Source organism: Lemur catta, chromosome 2 (genome assembly GCF_020740605.2).
Source record: "Lemur catta isolate mLemCat1 chromosome 2, mLemCat1.pri, whole genome shotgun sequence".
Classification (NCBI taxonomy): Eukaryota; Metazoa; Chordata; class Mammalia; order Primates; family Lemuridae; genus Lemur; species Lemur catta.
In genome coordinates, this window is record NC_059129.1 from 23,950,712 (window position 1) to 23,969,098 (window position 18,387).

At 41.3% G+C, this 18,387-nt stretch overlaps 1 protein-coding gene across 2 annotated transcripts in view; it reads left to right on the forward strand.

Moving 5' to 3' along the window:
- The window catches only part of LMTK2 (lemur tyrosine kinase 2), a 93,856-nt gene that overhangs the window by 49,817 nt on the left and 25,652 nt on the right, over positions 1 to 18,387 (forward strand). For both annotated transcript variants that reach the window (XM_045541317.1, XM_045541318.1), the window contains exon 7: positions 7,929 to 8,062. In XM_045541317.1, the coding sequence (XP_045397273.1) occupies positions 7,929 to 8,062 (134 nt within the window). The remainder of the gene's footprint in view (positions 1 to 7,928; positions 8,063 to 18,387) is intronic.

Sequence of the window (18,387 nt, forward strand, 5' to 3'; positions counted from 1 at the left end):
CAGTAAATGGTAGTTATTTTTAGTTGCTAAAATTAATTGGTTGTAATTACTTATTAAATAAAGTTTTGAGTAATGTGTGTAGAAGTATAGAAGATTCTAACCAGGATCATTGGGGAAGGCTTTGCAGAGGAAATGGCATTTGATCTGAGTGTTGATGAGCGAGTGCGTAGACTTTCTTTTGGCAGAAAAGGATTGCAGGAGCCGCCTGGGCCAGGCCTGGGAGTCTGGCAGTGCTTGTGGTGTGGGAGCAGGAGCTGATCTGGCTTTGAGTGTGGGGCCTGGGGCTAGAGTGCCCAGGGGAGGCATGCTAGAGCTGCGGTGAGAGAGAGAAGGGTGTAGATTAGACTCGACTGTGTCTTAATCTTTCTTACTAGTCACCAGTTTCTTCAACTCTACCACCTGCCTCCAGAGCAGGGGATGATGGTATTATTATATTTTTTGCACAGGTGTGTTCTTGAGTGTAGAGTTTTGATTTCCTTCACTGATTCAGCCAGTAAAGCAGTGACGCAGTTTCTGAAAGCAATTAGCAGTGGCCGAATGGGAATGGGAAAGACGTCTACTCAGTGTTCTTTATGTGCAGCGTGTTCCTCCATGGGATCTGCTTTCTTGGGACTCTTGTGAGGAGCACGTGGTCCAGGTGGGCAAAGTCAAAGGAGGTTAGACTCACGGGCTCTTGGACCTGGAAGAAACCTTGGCTGCTGTCCCCAGCGGGGCGTTGGGAAGGGAAAGGTCTGATCTCTCTGTGCTGGGCCTTGGGCTGGACATTTGCTATTTGTTCCTCATTTCACAAGTCTTCCTGACAGCTGTAACATAGGTCGCAGTGGCTTCATTTTACAGTTTAGAAAACTGAGGCTGAGAGAGGCGAAGGGACTTGTTGAAGAATCAAACCCAGGTCTGTTTTCAGGACTGTGCTTTCTGTTCTTTTATTTGATTGGCTAATTGACTTGCCTGAGGGCACACAATTACTAATGCCAAAGTGGGCGTTTTAATGGGTGGCTTGGTTTTATTCTGTGTACTTCTACACCAGGTGGTGTAATGCTTCTACCCGCAGGAAACCCCCATTTTAGAATCGGCTTTTTGTAAAGAAAATGCCTAATTAATGGGCATCTTTGCTTTACAAATGTAGTCAAGTAAGCCCTGTGTACCAGGGACTCTTCCAGGTGCTGGGCACACAAAGATGAATGAAGTGTCCCTGCCCCTAAGGAGCTCATGTAGAGGAGGGGACATACAGAATCATAGTGGAACAAACATGAGGAGGGCTGGGGAGCAGGAGGACGGTGTCCCTCACTCAGAGCCAGCAGAGGGGACGCCTGCGCAGGATGACGACGACTGCATGATCAGGCCTGACAGTGAAGTGTGGGGCGATTGCCGGGTTGTATTCCCAGGCCCCGACCCGACCCTGTACTGGTGCCCTGCCAGTGGCCTTCTCCCTCCCCATGCCTGGCTGCCACTGGGCACCACAGCCTTGGCTCTTTGCTGACAGGCTGCCCAACTGCTTGTGGCCAGGCCCTTCCTGCCCTCCCTGGTGCCTGCTCTCCCTGCTCCCCACTCTCCAGGTTTGCTCTGCAGGTGCTGCTCTCCTGTTTGCTGTGGCCACCCTGCTCCTAGGTGCTGTCTCCTCCCCAAGTCGCTACAGTGATGGGTCATCACTGCTTACAGCACCAAGGTGTGGGAGGGACATGCAGTGGAAACAGTGGTCTCAGAAGTGATAGCTTATGGGCCGGGTGCGGTGGCTCACGCCTGTAATCCTAGCACTCTGGGAGGCCGAGGCGGGTGGATCGCTCGAGGTCAGGAGTTCGAGACCAGCCTGAGCAAGAGCGAGACCCCCCGTCTCTACTAAAAATAGAAACAGATTAGCTGGCCAACTAAAATATATATAGAAAAAATTAGCCGGGCATGGTGGCGCATGCCTGTAGTCCCAGCTACTCGGGAGGCTGAGGCAGTAGGATTGCTTAAGCCCAGGAGTTCGAGGTTGCTGTGAGCGAGGCTGACGCCATGGCACTCACTCTAGCCAGGGCAACAAAGTGACACTCTGTCTCAAAAAAAAAAAAAAAAAAAGAAGTGATAGCTTCTGGAATGGTATTGGGGGGCCTCATCATTTATCTGTAACTGCACCAGCCACAGGTGACTATTGAGCCCTGGGAATGTGGCCAGTCTGGATGGATATGCTGTGGAATGTAAAATTCATATCAGATTTTGAAGACTAAGAACAAAAAATAAATTAGAGTATCTCAATTTTTTAAATATTGATAGCATGTTGAAATGACATTATTTTGGATGTATTAGGTCAAATAAAGTACATTTTTATTTTTTGAGATAGGGTCTTCTGTCACCCTGGAATGCAGTGGCCTATTCATAGCTCGTTATAACCTCAAACTCCTGGGCTCAAACAATACTCCTGTCTCAGCCTCTGGAGTAGCTAGGACTACAGGTGTGCACCACCATCCCTGGCTGATTTTTAAATTTTTTTGTAGAGAAGGGGCCTCACTGTGTTGCCCAAGCTGGTCTTGAACTCCTGGGCTCAAGTGATCCTCCCACCTCAGTCTCCCAAGGTGCTGGGATTATAGGTGTGAGCCACTACACCCAGCCAAAATCCATTGTTAAAGTTACATTTACCTGTTTCTTATGTCTTTTTGATTTTTATATTGGTACTAGAAAATTTTAAATTTTATATATATATATATATATATATATATATATTTTTTTTTTTTTTTTTTTTTTAAGGCAGAGTCTAGCTCTGTCACCTGGGCTAGAGTGTCTTGGTGTCAGCCTAGCTCACAGCAACCTCAAATTCCTGGGCTCAAGCAATTCTCCTGTCTCAGCCTCCTGAGTAGCTGGGATTACAGGCACGCACCACCATGCCTGGCTAATTTTTCTATTTTTAGTAGAGACGAGGTCTCGCTCTTGCTCAGGCTGGTTTTGAACTGCTGACCTCAAGTGATTCTCCCACCTCGGCCTCCCAGAGTGCTAGGATTACAGGTGTGAGCCACCTTGCCAAGCCTGAAAATTTTAAATTATATATCTGGCTTGCATTGTATTTCTGTTGGACGGTGCTGGTCTATAATGTATCTCTAGAGAAATGCCTTCTGAGGTCCAGGTGGTTGGTTATACAGTCATGCGCCACCTACCTGTGTTTTGGTCCACCATAGACTACACATACGGTCGTGGTCCCTTAAGATTATAATGGAGCTGAAAAATTCCTGTTGCCTAGCAACATCGTAGCACAACATTTTTCATGTTTGTGGTGATGCTGGTGTAAACAAACCTGCATTGCCAGTCATTTACAAGTCTAGATGGCACATACAATTATATATAGTACGTAATAATTAATAATGATAATGAATAAGTTACTTGCTTATATATTTACCATACTATTTATCATTACTTTAGCAGGTACTCCTTCTACCTATTAAAAAAAAAAAGTTAAATGTAAAACAACCTCAGGCAGGTCCTTCAGGGGGTATTCCAGAAGGAAGGCATTGTTGTCATGGGAGATGAGAACTCCATATGTGTTATTGCCCCAAAGACCTTCCAGTGGGACAGATGTGGAGCTGGAAGAGAAATATTGAAGATCCTGACCCTGTGTAGGCCTAGGCTAATATGTGTTTGTGTCTTAGCTTTTAACAAAAGTGTTTAAATAAAAAGTTAAAAAAAATTAAAAATGGAGAATAGCTTAGAGAATAAGGCTATAAAGTATTTTAATATAGCTGTACAGTGTGTGTTTTAAGCTAAGTGTTACTACAAAAGAGCCAGAAAGTTGAAAAATTAAAAAGTTTATAACGTAAAAGTTACAGTAAGGTAAGGTTAATTTGTTATTGAAGAAAGAAAAGTAGTGGAGGTTTTATAAATTTAGGATAGCCTAAGTATACAGTGTTTATAATAAAGTTCACAGTAGCATTCGGTCGTGTTCTATTGAGGCCTTCACATTCACCACCACTCACTGACTCACTAGAGCACTTCCCGTGCTCCATTCATGGTAAGTGCCCTAGACAGGTACACTTGTGCCATTTTTTATCTTTAATACTGCATTTTTACTGTCCCTTTTCTGTGTTTAGATATGTTTGGATACACAAATACTTGCCACTGTGTTAGGATTGCCCACAGTATTCAGCACAGTAACATGCTGTCCAGGTTGTAGCCTGGGAGCCGTATGCTTTACCAGACAGCCCAGGCGTATGGTGGGCCAGACCATCTAGGTTTGTGTAAGTGCACTCCAGGGATCTCTACTTGGACGCTCACCCACCTGGATCTGTAACCCTTACACATCTCCTCCTCTTTGGTTACCTGAATTCTTTACCCTTGTAAGCTCAATCTCCTCATGAGTCCATCTCTTCTTTCCGCTCTAACACTCAAGTACCTCCCAGGTAAGTCTGACAAACCTTCCTCTGACTTCACAGCCCCTTTCCTGCTACCATCCCATGTTTCTTCCCTTCATGGATAAACTCCTCAGAAGCCTGATCCTGTTCTGGCTGGCTCCACCTCCTGGCCTCCCCCCGACCCCCAGAATCCTCCAGACACACTTTTTGCCCACCACTTGACCCCACCAGGACCACTAACCCATGACTAGATGCCTCCTTCCAACCATGGTGGGTTGCATCTCACCAGCGTAACAAGGAGACAGGCCCAAGTGGAGAAGAAACAGACACAGGCTGAGAACTTCTGGGGCGGGGGCGGGGGCGGATGGGTGGGGTGGGGGAGACATGGCCTTGGGTTGGACGAAGGCATGGCACGTTCATCAACAGGAGGGGAAGTGTGGCACTGTGTCATTATTAGTTAGCTGTGAAACAGCTTTAATTCTTTCATTAATTATTGTTGAAAAATCATAAATTTTTCCTAGAATCATCCTATTAAACATATAAATGACTATAATTTTTCAGATATAAAGCTACTTGTTGACTTTTTACATTATAATGAAATTAATTCATTGCTCTTGGGGTCCTGCAAAAAACTGAATAAAGCCCGCCTGGCCTTTTATATTAGCAATTAGGAGGGCGCTTATGAGTAACACATTTATAGGTCTTAGAATGACTCATTCTAAGAAGTCATCGCCAGTTGCTTAGTCTGCTGTGGGAATTCTTAGTGTAGCACTTTGCTGCCCTCTAGTGTCAGAAATTTTTCTTCTGAGTTTTTTTGGGGGGGTGGAAAAGAGCTGAGAAATTTTTAAAAATTGGATAAAGGAAAGTTTATTTTAATTCAGAAAACATTGCTGTTCTTGGTGAGTTGTTTTTTTCTTTATATGGTGGACCCAAGTAATAATCTAAAAGTTTATTTTAATTCAGAAAACATTGCTGTTCTTGGTGAGTTGTTTTTTTCTTTATTTGGACCAAAGTAATAATCCATGTCTACTCGTCATTAAACAACATTTAAATACAAATAAAATAAACCAGATATCTAAATATAGATTTGTCTTCAAGACTAAATATAGATTTGTCTGTTTTTGATAGAATGAACCAATTTTAGTACTTGTTTAATGTAAAAGTCTTTACTGTGACTAAAGATTTTTATGCTGATTTTTTTCTTTTCAAACTGTGGTGTACTGGGAGAGCTTTCAGGACCATTCTAGAACATAGAACTAACCCTAGGTCCTACATGGTCCATCACAAGCCTCATCTGTGAGAAACCATGATCAGGATCCTCAGTAATCTCTGATGTTGACTCCTTATTCCAGGTTAAAGATATTTTTGCCTGGATTGTGCTGACAATGTCAATTCTTAAGTAAGATCCTCTTTTCTTTATTCTTGCAGTGAAATTTGGGGAGGGGGCTGTTGCAGAGAGAAGCCATTTGAAGAACAGTGGGTGGTAATGTATATACTTCAGATAACCTTGCAAAATAACCGCACCCACGCCGCTACCCCTCTGCCTCCGTGGCCAGAGTCACTGTTGAGAATTAGCCAGATACAGCACAGCATAATCGTGCTTTTGTGTGAGAGTAGTTTTTTCCTTAGATGTTGCAGCAGAGTGGTTAGGCAGAAGAGTGTAAGTTGCCGTTGCATTGGTGATGTAAGCAGACTTCAGCTATTTCATGTTTAGTTTCTATATGGGCTACCTTATGAATAAAAATCTCATTAGCCTATAGTCCTGGAGTTTTTTGCTGGAATTTTTCTGGGTTAATTTAACTGTCATCTAAATCACTCATCATTCTCACAGCTCTCATGCTGGATAGAGCCTAGCCTGGACCAATGAGCATATATTTTTAGAAGCAAAAAAAAAAAGATGTCTGTTTCTCCTCTGGAGTAGCTTTAATTCCACTGGGGACAAAAGAAGAGAGCACCATGTTTGGAAGGAAATCTGTGAAGGACAGTGATGCCAAGTACTGCCTCAGTGTGCATGGTGGCATCAAGGGGAGGGTAATGTGTCCCTGGAAGATCAGTCACATGACACTTGGGAGAATTCTGCAAATTGATGGCATTGAGCTTATGTTATTTTACCGTCATTCTTATAAAGCAAATTGATTTCATCTGCATACTAACTTAATTCACTTGCTAAATAGAATTCTCTTGACTAGTTGGTAAACCAAAAAGAAGCAGCACAGCCCTATTCTTTATTAGCTCTGTGGCCTTGGGCAGATCTCTTAACCTCCCTCCCTAAGCCTCAGTTTCATATCTGGAAAACACCTCAAATTGTGACAAGTATTTGCATTAATAAGTGTGAATGCTTGGCACAGTGCTCAAGAGCTCAAAGGGGTAGTGAATATTAATGTCAACGTTATCATTCAATAAGCATCATTGAAACTGGGAATGGAAACAAATCGAGAATCTTGGAGTGGACCTGTAAGTGCTTAGTATTAAATGTGGACGAATGTTTATAAAAGAATATTGTGTTTTAAAGTTTTATTCTGGGAGGAATTTGATAAATTTGCCATCTTTAGTAATTTAGAATAAATGTATTCTTTAGCTGGTTAAGGAAAATTCCCTTCCTTGGGAGTCTTTTCTTGACTGAGATTTAAAGAACACTGAAAGCTATGGGCTTACTTTCTAAATTTTATTAACTTATTATAGAAAGCTTTAATTTGCTATTAAATCATAACAGCTATTTAATCATGTGGTAAGGAGAATATGGAGAATTTCCTCAAAACTGTCTCCCCCAAAATGGATATACTGTAAACCGCCCCCCCCCCAAACATACAGTTCCAAATTAGACTTATGAAATAAAGACAGGGTGACACAGGGAGGACTTGCAGGAGAACCTGGGAGCTCAGCATTTGCATGTCTGTGTACCGGACGCCTGAATGTGAGTTCGTTCATTTCCTGCTCAGGCTGTTCTCCTTTGAAGCCTTATTAACTTGATTAGGTTTTCTGGAGTGACTAGAATGGTCTTTCTCATGGTGGTCTCTGGGCAGCACAGGGCCCTCGGGAAGCTGGGAGAGCCGTGAAGCAGTTGTTACTAGAACTGCCCGGACTCTCTCTCCTCCCTTCCTACCCATTTTTCTTTCCTTTTCTCCCCATCCATTGCTCATCAGAGCTTTGGTGGTAGACACGTAGCCCTCATGACAAAATGCCTACTGCCCGGGTATCTCCTAGAATCCTTCAGACAGGCAGTCTGAGTGGCACCGTTTCTTCCGCTCTCCATGTTGTCTTAGTTGCCTAAGAATCTCTACTTCTCTAGTGTACGTAGTTTAAATTGTACATCATTGTACATCTTTTTTTCATGGTTTTGTTTTACATGTGTTTATATAACAAAGATAAACTAATGTTTAATCTAGTTAGGATGGCCCTAAAAACATAATAGTGTTCCATACTTTTGAAACATTGGGTTAGAATTCCTTTTTGTAATTTGAAACTTGTTCAGTCTGAGGTTCTTTATTAGGTGCAAACCGAAGTAATTTTTAATAAGTGATCTTAGTAGGTAGTGTCAACTAAGGCACATGTTTAAGTACTCAGTTTGTTTCTGCAGTTCATTTTGAAACTCAAGCGGGCTGATCTTTGCAGGGTGATCTGAAAGCGTATCTGCGCACGGAGCAGGGGCACATGCGGGGGGACGCACAGACCATGCTGCTGCAGAGGATGGCGTGTGAGATCACCGCGGGGCTGGCCGCCATGCACAAGCTGCACTTCCTGCACAGGTGGGTCACAGGCATGCCTCACACATCATTGGCGTGGCAGTCCACAGAGGCTGTCCAGATGTGAAAGGATCTACAGAAACCTCAGGGACAAGCCACAGAGTGAATTTCTGGCTTGTGCAAGGAGAAGCTACCCCTCTTCCCAGTGTCTGAGTAAGGGTTGAGTTAGGCTTCATTGAAACCAATACCAGGGAATAAAATGTCTTAATACAGCCTAAGATCTGGAAATTATTTCCAGAATTTCAAAGAATGTAAAAAATTGTCCTTGCCTGAGAGTTGGGAGTAAACAGTATCAATCTACAGCTCACTTGTTTCATCCTTTTCCTGTCAGCCTTGGGCTTCTGATTTTTCCTGCGAGGTTTCATGGTGTATCCCAGTTCACATTCCTGAGAGAGGAAGAGAGAAAGAATCTGAGAGGCCGACAAGCCTCATTTTTTGCAAGGTCATAGCATTGGTTTGTGGCCAGCTAAAAAGGTGGCTTAAGTTGCCTTCTCTGAAGCAGAGGTGTCGTGGGATCCCAGCTGAAGAGGCCTGCCCCTGCGTAGGGGTCAGGGATCGTGTGTGAGCAGCACAGTGATCCATGTTACACATTTCTGTCGTAACCTTTCAGAGTCCGCCTGAGTGGCCGCAGTTCTATTTTGTTCAGATCATGGATGCTGATTTTCATAATTAAAACAACAAAGGGCTTTGAGTCCTAGCCCAAATAATAGTTTTGTTCTGTGAACCCAACAGGAGATTTCTGCTTCTTTTCCTCTAGGCTGTTGAGCTCTGATTCATGTTTAAGATATGTTTAAAATTATTTCTTAGGTCTCTGGGGAAACCAGGCAATATCTCTTTAATTGACTTTAAGTAAATCATATAATTCTTAATAATCCAAAGACCTAAAAAGGAACACCTGTATGTCTTGAAGGATGTGTATAAAGTATTGTTTTTTTAAAAAGCAGGTTGTATAATAATATAGTATGACCCCATTTTTTTTAAAGTAAGAAAACACCTGCTCATATTTCTAGAGGCGCGTGTATGAATAGGCATGGAAAAGTACTGTACCTATCAAACTCTCAACATTACTTCAAAGTGGGGAAGAAGGAGAATTATTAACCTTTTTTTTTTAACACATCTATATCTTGTTTGTCTTGCAATAGTGAACAAATCATTCTGATAAAGTGTTTCTTTAAAAAAAAAAAAAAAAAAAGACCCAAAAGGTTATAGGTTTCTTAAGACCCAAGGCAGATCCCTTATGTGAAACTTCAAAATATAAGGATTTTATAGTGGAGAAATCCTATATATAGTTTCCTGAGTCTTTTATAACAGGTTACTGTCTAGCATAATTTGTATTGTTAATCTTTTGTAAAATGCAGGTGATTATTGCCTAACACCTGGTTTAGGAATTTTTAAATTTTGGAGAAGAGAATTTAATTTAAAAGAGCATCTTACCAGAATCAGTAGCATAAAGTTAGAAACAGCTAGAAATTGTGTTCAAAGCCCAAGTCTGTTTCTTCTAGTGTATTTAAAAAATTGGTGAAGTTCTCGAAGTAAGTAGTATTTTTCCTGTGTCTTCAAGTTAAAGTTTTACTTAATTTAGAATCTTGTGGACTTTAGAATAAATAAGAATGATAAATCACATAGTTGAGGTTTTATTCAAGTTCAGAAACACAAGGTAAAGAAAATCCTTAAAACCATTGACAGCTGTTTCATTTAGTTTTAAAAAGTAGCCATATTTTATCTAAAATTTCCATTCGGGGCAAAGTTTTGTGTTTTAAGTTCTTTTTCTGTTGGTAGCATATCATACAGTATATTTTTAGGTTGAAATTTAGAATATTTATTGGTTGACTCACAGTAGAACTTTCTGTGTTGTTTGAAAATAGAACAACCTGCGTGTCCAAGTGAAAGTTGTTAGCTGCGTTCGGAAACTAATCTAGTAAAGCACCTCCAATAAAATTTATTTTTGCTTATTAAGAAGAGCCTTATCCCAGGGTCTCAGGCAGCCTGCATCTCTGACGTAATGCACGTGACATTGGTGAAGGCCACATAAACAGCAGGTGCTGCCAGTTTGTTACCGTTCCATGCCACTCTTTGCCTTGCTGGCCTAGAGCCTGAGCCTTCCTGTCCCCTACCTCTGAGTCTTCCTGAACAGCGCAGCAGTGAGATAGATGCCACCAGGTTGCTGTGGTGAGCTTAGTGCAGAAAGTTCCCTTAGGCATGTGTGTCCTCACGGTGGCTCACATAGCTGGACACCTGGAACAGTGCCCTCCAGTAATACTTGGCGATGATTATGCATGAAAGAGCCTTTTTAGGATTTGCCCCGTTTTAAAGTTAGAGTTACTTTCTGCTGAGAAACGTGGAGGTTACTAAGTTTTCCAGCTCTCAGAGTGTTGGGTAATCAGGTGTTAAAAAAGCATGATAAATAAACCCTTAGTGTTTGGTGTCATTTTACATTATTTTTTGTTACAAATTGTATGACAAGTGTCCAAATTGGTAAAATTTAGTAAGTCTGGTCACTAATCAGCTTGTGCTACAACTCTAGCTTGAGTGTTTCTTTGAGTCAGTGAATTATTCTTAGGGGTTTTATTTGTGTTTGTGTGTAAAATCTTTAGATTACGCAGTCATGCACTGCATAAATGCATTTTGGTCAACGAAGGACCACATATATGTTGGTGGTCCCATTAAGATTATAATGGAGCTGAAAAATCCTATTGCCAAGTGACCTTGTAGGGGTCTTAATGTTGTGGTGCAACACATTACTAACCCGTTTGTGGTGATGCTGGTGTAAACAAACCTACTGCACTGCCGGTCAAATAAAAGTCTGGCACATACAATCATGTGCCGTGCATAATACTTGGTAATGATAATGAATGACTAACTATGTTACTGGTTTATGTATTTACTATATTATGCTTTTCATTGTTATTTTAGAGCGCACTCCTATTTATTAAAAAAAAAAAAAGTTAACCGTAAAACAGCTTCAGGCAGGTCCTTCAGAAGGTATCCAGAAGAAGGCATTGTCGTCATAGGAGATGACAGCTCCATGCTGTTATTGCCCCCAAAGACCTTCCAGTGGGACAGATGTGGAGGTGGAAGGTAGTGATATTGATGGTCCCAACCCTGTGTAGGCCTAGGCTAACATACACGTTTGTGTCTTAGTTTTTAACAAAAAAGTTTAAGAGGATAAAAAAAATTTTTTTAATTAGAAAAATCTTAAAGAATAAGGATATAAAGAAAGAAAATATTTTTGTACAGATGTGCAGTGTGTTTTTTAAACTAAATGTTATTATGAGTCAAAAGTTAAAAAATTAAAAAGTTTATAAAGTAAAAAAGTTACAGTAAGCTAAGTTTACTTTATTAAAGTAAGAAAAATTTTTATAAATTTAGTTTAGCCCAAGTATGCATACAGTGTTTATAAAGTCTGCAGTAGTATACAGAATATACAGTAATGCCCTAGGCATACTGTATTTTTACTGTCCTTCATCTATGTTTAGATACACAAGTACTTATCATTTTGTTATAGTTGCCTACAGTATTAAGTACAGGAACATGCTGCACAGGTGTGTAGCCTAGGAGCAATAGGCTACACCATATGGCCTAAATGTATAGTAAGCTCTACCATCTAGGTTTGTGTAAGTACATTCTGCGATGTTCACACAACAGTGAAATTGGTTAACAGCACGTTTCTCAGAAGGTATGTCCATTGTTAAGTGATGCATGACTGTATGTACTTTTAAAAATTCCTTCTCATGTTTACTAATTTAAAGATTGTTCTTTAAGGACAAATGGATATATGGCAATAAATATAATTTTTCTTTGATGCATTTGATTGTTAATTTTAAATCAAAGCCACAGATAGTGCCTGGCACATAGTGGTATTAAATTGAAAAGGACACTGCACCTCTAACATCATTTTGCTTTCCTGAGGAAAACCCAAGGCTTTCCCGTAGACTTTGGAATCGGGCCTCAGGGGGAAGCCTGCAGTACGGGGCCAGTGTGCGAGGAATGAGAGGACACACAGGCCCAGCCTGGCTCATGCTCTTCACTAGTAAAGTGGTAACAGTGGAACTGAGTTCTTGAGATTGGTGTGAAGAGCCAGTGACATCCAGAGCTCCCGTGAGTGTCTGGCCTGCTGACAAGCAGAGGAAGGAGGAGAGGCAAGAGAAGTGATGGTGGGGATGAATGAGGGTGGGCCTTGCCTTACTTTTAGAGTTTAAAGTTTTCTGCTTTTTTGAATTTGGTTTGATATTAAAGACAATGTAAAATCTGTTGATTCAGTAAGTATTCATTGAACTTCCACAGTCTGCAAAGTTCAGTGATAGATAAGGTGAGAAATAGAGACATATATTGAAAATCAAAGCAAAATACAGAGTTCTTGCTCACCACCTAACAGTGCAGCAGCAGAGTTCAAACATGCATTTACGTTCTGCAGGATGACCACTGTGTCCTAAGCATTTGTAAAATGTTCTGTGAATAGTTATTTGATCCTCAGGACAGCCCAGTGAGCCACAAGGCAGGTACTATCATTCATCTCATTTTACAGAGGAGAATACTGAGGCTCAGAGTAGTGACCAGTTTGTCTGTCTCTGCCACTAATTTGACCAGGATTTTGAAGCCAGACACAAATGCCACATGTAGTTGTTTGTACAGGAGGAGTAGTTAATTGTTGCCTGGGAGGAATCCAGGCAGGTTTTCTGAAGGAGGTGGAGTTTTAGTGATCTTTGAAGAATGGGCATAAGTTGGAGGATGGAGGAGATTAGGAAACTGCTGGAGAAGGGAGCAGCAAGCTGATGCATGTGGTGGGAGGAAGAGGAGGAAAGGGAGTTGAGAGATTTACCCAATAATCTAGCCTAACTAGTACAGAAGATGTACAAGAGCAAATAGTGAAAGAGACACAGCTTAAAGCCAAGTTATAGAGGGCCCTAGTGCCAAGGTAAGGCCTTCGGACTTTATTCTGTGTGCAGTAGGATGGCACGTCCAGAGCTTTGTGCGTGTGTGTGTGTGTGTGTGTGTGTGTGTGTGTGTGTAATCACTTCTGCAGTACAGTTTAGGATGGTTTAGAAAGAGAAGATGCCACTGAAGAGAAAGCCAAATAGGAAGTCATGTGTGGTGGCTGTGCTTGGATGTTTTTTATTTCCCTTTCTACATGGAAAGTGTATTGAAGGCAGAGATTGGATCTTTACCTTTGTATCGCCATGATGTATTTTACGTAGAAATGAGGAAAGGCATCAGGAAAGGAAACACTATAATGTAGTCTAGACACAAGAAGAGATGGAAAGGCTATAATCAATCAAGTGGCTCACCTGGAAAGGTGATTATAGGGCTTTCATGAAAAAGGCACCAGGTGCAGAGGGTTTCATGGTTGATTTCTGTGTGACCTTTAGAGAACAGATGAGTCCAGTGTATTTAAGCTGTTCAGTATCATAAGGAGGATGGAAAGTTCTATAACTCATTTTATGAATCTGACATAATTTAATAGCAAAAGAGGGTATAAGAGGTTATTGACAATTCTCATTTATGAATATAGATATGAATACCAGCAAACTACATCCAGCAATGTGAGAAAAAAGCAAGTAAGACTTATTCTAGGAACATAGTGGCAGGCTTGTATTATTAATATAAAAATATATCTGCATAATTCATTACATTGGACAGAATAAAAGAGGGGAAAATATATCAGTAGATTGCTGAAGCCTCGTTTGGTACAGTTCAGCAGCCATGCTATATTTAAATCTCTGATAGGAAAGAAAGAAAACTCATAAGGACTAGTTACCAAAACTCAATAGCAGTATCATTCTAAATGACAAAATTTATTAATAAGGCCTTTTCAATTAAATGAGAAACCAAACAGATACCCACTAATCCTATTAGTTTTCAGCATTTCATTGGAGATACTAGTGAATACAAATTAGAAAATTATCACTTTAAAAATAACATTTAAGCATCGTGGCGTGTGCCTCTAGTCCCAGCTACCCGGGAGGCTGAGGCAGGAGGATCACTTGAGCCCAGGAGTTTGAGGTTGCAGTGAGCTACAGTGATGTCACTGCACTCCAGCCTGGTCAACAGAGTGAGACTCTCTCCAAAAAAAAAAATAATAATAATAATCATGATTGTTAAGATTTACTGAATGATTTTCATATGCCAGCTACTTTCTAAGTGCTGTGTTTTATCATTATACCAACTCTGAGAGGTAGATGGCTGGTCCTTTCACTCCATGTTATAGGTAGGAAGACATAGGTACATACAAGCATATTTAACTTGTTCAGGGTCACACAGCTGTAAGGTGGCAGAGCTGGGATTCAAACCCAGACCCTCTGGTTCCAGAGCCCACACTCTTAGCCACTAAGCTACACTACACAATCATTAGTAAAGAAGAAAACAACACCCATCTTTACTGGTGACATGATATTATATATGGAGAAAAACGAAGAAACTAGTTTGTTTAAAAAATTAGAATTAATAAGAATTTATTGTGGCTTACTGTAAGGCAAATGCACAAAAGTCAGTAGTTTTACTCTGTACTAGGAATGAGTACCTAGAAACCAAATGGGAAAAAAAATTTCATTCTCAATAATGCCAAAATTAATTTGGGAATCAATTATGTGAGAAAGACAGGACTACATGAAGAAAACTATGAAATCTTATTGAAGGATATAAAATAACATGGAAACAAATGGAAAGATGTGTTATGATTTATGGTGGGAAGACAACAGAGAAATGTCAATTAACAATTCCAGTTAGAATCTTAACAGGGTTTTTTATTTGAGGAGGCAGGGAGTTGGAGGAAATTATCTTTAGCTTCATTTGGAAGAATAAATGTCTAGAAAAGCCATAAAGTATGAAAAAAGTGAACCATGGGGGCAGACAGGGAGGCTTGCTTTACCAGATATCAGAATATACAATAAGCCATTACAGTAAAAATCAATATAGTTTTGGCAGAGAAATAGGTTAATAGACAGTACACAGTACAAATAGATGTGACTATATGACAAACATATTTCACATCAGTGCAAAAAAGGACGGCTTATTTATTAAATGCGGACACAGTTATCTGGGGGAAAAAATTGAACCACAACATTTTCCCATATATAAAAATTGATGGAATTCTAGGAGACTATCTGTATAACACAAGGATGAGTAAGACCTTCTTAATTAAGACAGGAAACCCAAGAGTTATGAAATAAAAGGTGGATGTGGTTGACTATATAAAAATTACACACTTTGTATAGAACAGATACTGTAAACAAAGAGAGTTGGAAAGACACATCTGCAATGCATGTAGCAGCTAAAGGCTAATATTTATTAATATAATACACAAAGAGTTCTTACAAATCATCGAGAAAACCATGACCCAGTAGAAAAATGGGCAAAGATATAAACAGGCCCACAAACATGGAAATGTTCAAATTCACAAGTTGATAAGAGCTACAAGTGAAAGTAACTGGGACTCAAAAAGTAAAGGAGTGGCCACACCTATTGCCAGGAGGATACGAGGGAGAGTTTTTGCCATAAGTTGTATATATGTCATGTCACATGTAAATTATTGTGATGTTTTGAAAAGCTATTGGGCAATATCTATATAATTAAAAATGTTATCTTCCCTTTAATCCCATATAAACACTAGAATTTAAGATTATGTGTATTAGAAATAACTCTTGCAGCATTGTTTGAAGTGGTGGCAAAAAAAAAAAAAGACAAGTAAATGTTCATGGGGGAACTAGCATAAATTTAGGTACATCTGCACTGTGGAGTATTATGTGACTATTGTAAAGATTTAGAACTGCTAGGCTGGGCGTGTTGGCTCACGCCTGTAATCCTAGTACTCTGGGAGGCCGAGGCGGGTGGATCGCTTGAGGTCAGAAGTTCGAGACCAGCCTGAGGAAGAGCGAGACCCTGTCTCTACTAAAAATAGAAAGAAATAATCTGGCCAACTAAAATATATATGTAGAAAAAATTAGCTGGGCATGGTGGCGCATGCCTGTAGTCCCAGCTACTTGGGAGGCTGAGGCAGTAGGATCGCTTAAGCCCAGGAGTTTGAGGTTGCTGTGAGCTAGGCTGACGCCACGGCACTCACTCTAGCCCGGGCAACAGAGCGAGACTCTGTCTCAAAAAAAAAAAAAAAGAACTGCTAGACTAGTTGACTTGGAGCAATTTTCATGTTGTGATATTGTTAAATAAGGATGCAGATAAGAAGGCAGAATATCACATTTTTGCAAGGCAAATGCTCCTTATTCCCCCCATTTTGTGTATTTGTGTGTGTGATGTGTGTGCATATGCTGTGTAAGTATGGAAAGAATGTAGGAAGAGTGTGCCTACCAGTTTGTCAATACCTAGTACCTGGAAGGAGGAAGATGGTTAAAAGAAAACAAGGCTGCACTTGGGGAAGACACAGAAGAAGCCCAGCGTTCATACCACCCAGTGCTATCACTCCATCTCTCTCTGTCCTGGTTTAGAAATTGGCCCTAAGCAGAAAGCTGAGGGAATGTGGGGCTTAACTCTGGTACTTCCCTTCTCTCCAGGATCAGAAGCCTGGGCTGTCCCTGGTCCAGTACTTGAAAACTGCTTCCTTTTATATTTTGTCCAGTTTTATAGTTGTGGGACCAGAAGTTGAGGCCTCAATATGCCTGACTATCCAAGCCCAGTGTCAGCTTGATCCCTATTTTATCACTGGCCTCAAAACCTGGGTGTCAGTGGCGGACTCCATTTCAGCCAGAGGCATTTTCCTCAGGCTAAGAACTTCACAGTGGAAGAATTCCCTGTGTACCCAAAGCCTAGCCAGGTGCCTGGTATACAGGAGGCGCTCAGCAAATGCAGTGTTGCTCAGCCAGCAAGAACTGACCTTATAAGCAGGGCGAACTATCATAACCCCTTAAAGTTGCCTCTGTGCACCTTCTCAGAATCCTCCTGGTTTAATCTTCTGCTTGTCCCTCTCCAGCCCATCTTAGAATGGTAAGCACAGCGTCTCTTCAGATCCTTAGAGCTTTGTGGCCGCCCAGGCAGAGTGGCGTGGTCAGCAGAGAGAGGCTTTGAGATTGAAGTTTTAATTCACTTCTCATCAGCTTTACCGGTATAAGCCTCAATACTTAATCCTTTTGAGCTTCCCTTTTCTATAAAATGGGGATCATCTTTAAAGCCCCAAAGTGCTGCTGTCAAGATTAAATAGAATAGTGTGTGCCAAGCTCCTAGAAGTGTGTTCAATAACATTGTTATTTTGCTCCCTATTTGTTACTCTTTTTTATCAAAAATTCAGGTTACTCAAGAAAGCATAAGTAGTTCACATGAATAGCAGTGGGGATTGTTTTGAAAATGGCTCCCACTGTGGTCGAGCAGTTTGCGTCGGGGACTCTTTCTGAAGATAGGCAGACTGTAATCTACGTGAGTTAAAAACAAGCAGTGATGCTTTCTTGTGACTCGGGACGGGGCTCCCACTTCCTGTGCCCATCAGCCCTGCTCACATGGCTTTGAATCCCACGTGGCCACTGTCCTGAGTCACAGGAGTGCTGCCAGGCAAAGGTGACAGAGCCAGATCCTTCCCAGAGCCTTGCAGGGCTGGAGTGTTTGGCAGCCTTGTCACTAGACCTGTTTTTCAACTTGAAGGGAGAATATACTGGCTACATGTTTGTGTTTCCTGACAAAAGCTGCCATTGACGTCAAGAGTTACCTCTGTTGTTAAGAAGTTACACTGGTGTGTTTTTCTAGTCTTTGGCCTTGCACGTTGTTGGGCTTCAGAGAATATTATTTTTACCAGTTTTGAACTGAAGTATATCATTATGTTAAATCTGTACAGCACTTTAATGTTTTCAAAACATTTCATATGTATTCTTTTATTTTACCCTTTTAACAACCTTGTGAGTGAGCCATTTCAGCTGCATCCCTATTGTTTTGTGAGGAAACTGAGGCTCCGATGTGCATATGGCTTGCCTAGTGTCGCATGGGTCTGAAGCAGTGGTTCCAGGCTCCTGACCTCGCCCAGCACCCGTCCCACTGTGCTGGGGTGCCTGGGGTGCTCGGGTGGAGGTGGGAGCAGGCTTGTGAGAAATGCCCCCGGTCACACCGCTGCTGTCTTCCTCATCACCTCTGGGTTTCAGGTAATGAGAAGCATTCCTCCTCCCCTGGGACTACCAGGTGGGTTGCATTGGAGTTTTATGATGAGAGCCAAAGGCTTTCTGCATGCACAGTTGTTCTCCTTTATCAGGCCTTCATGTTTCTTAATCTGAAGACCTACACTGAACACTTGAGGAGAGAGAGAGAAGAGGAGGGAGGAAGTGGGACAGCCATCCTGTTGCCCAGGAGGTGCCTGAATGGACCTGCACCCTGATGGCTCCAGCCAGCCTCAGGTTGCTGCC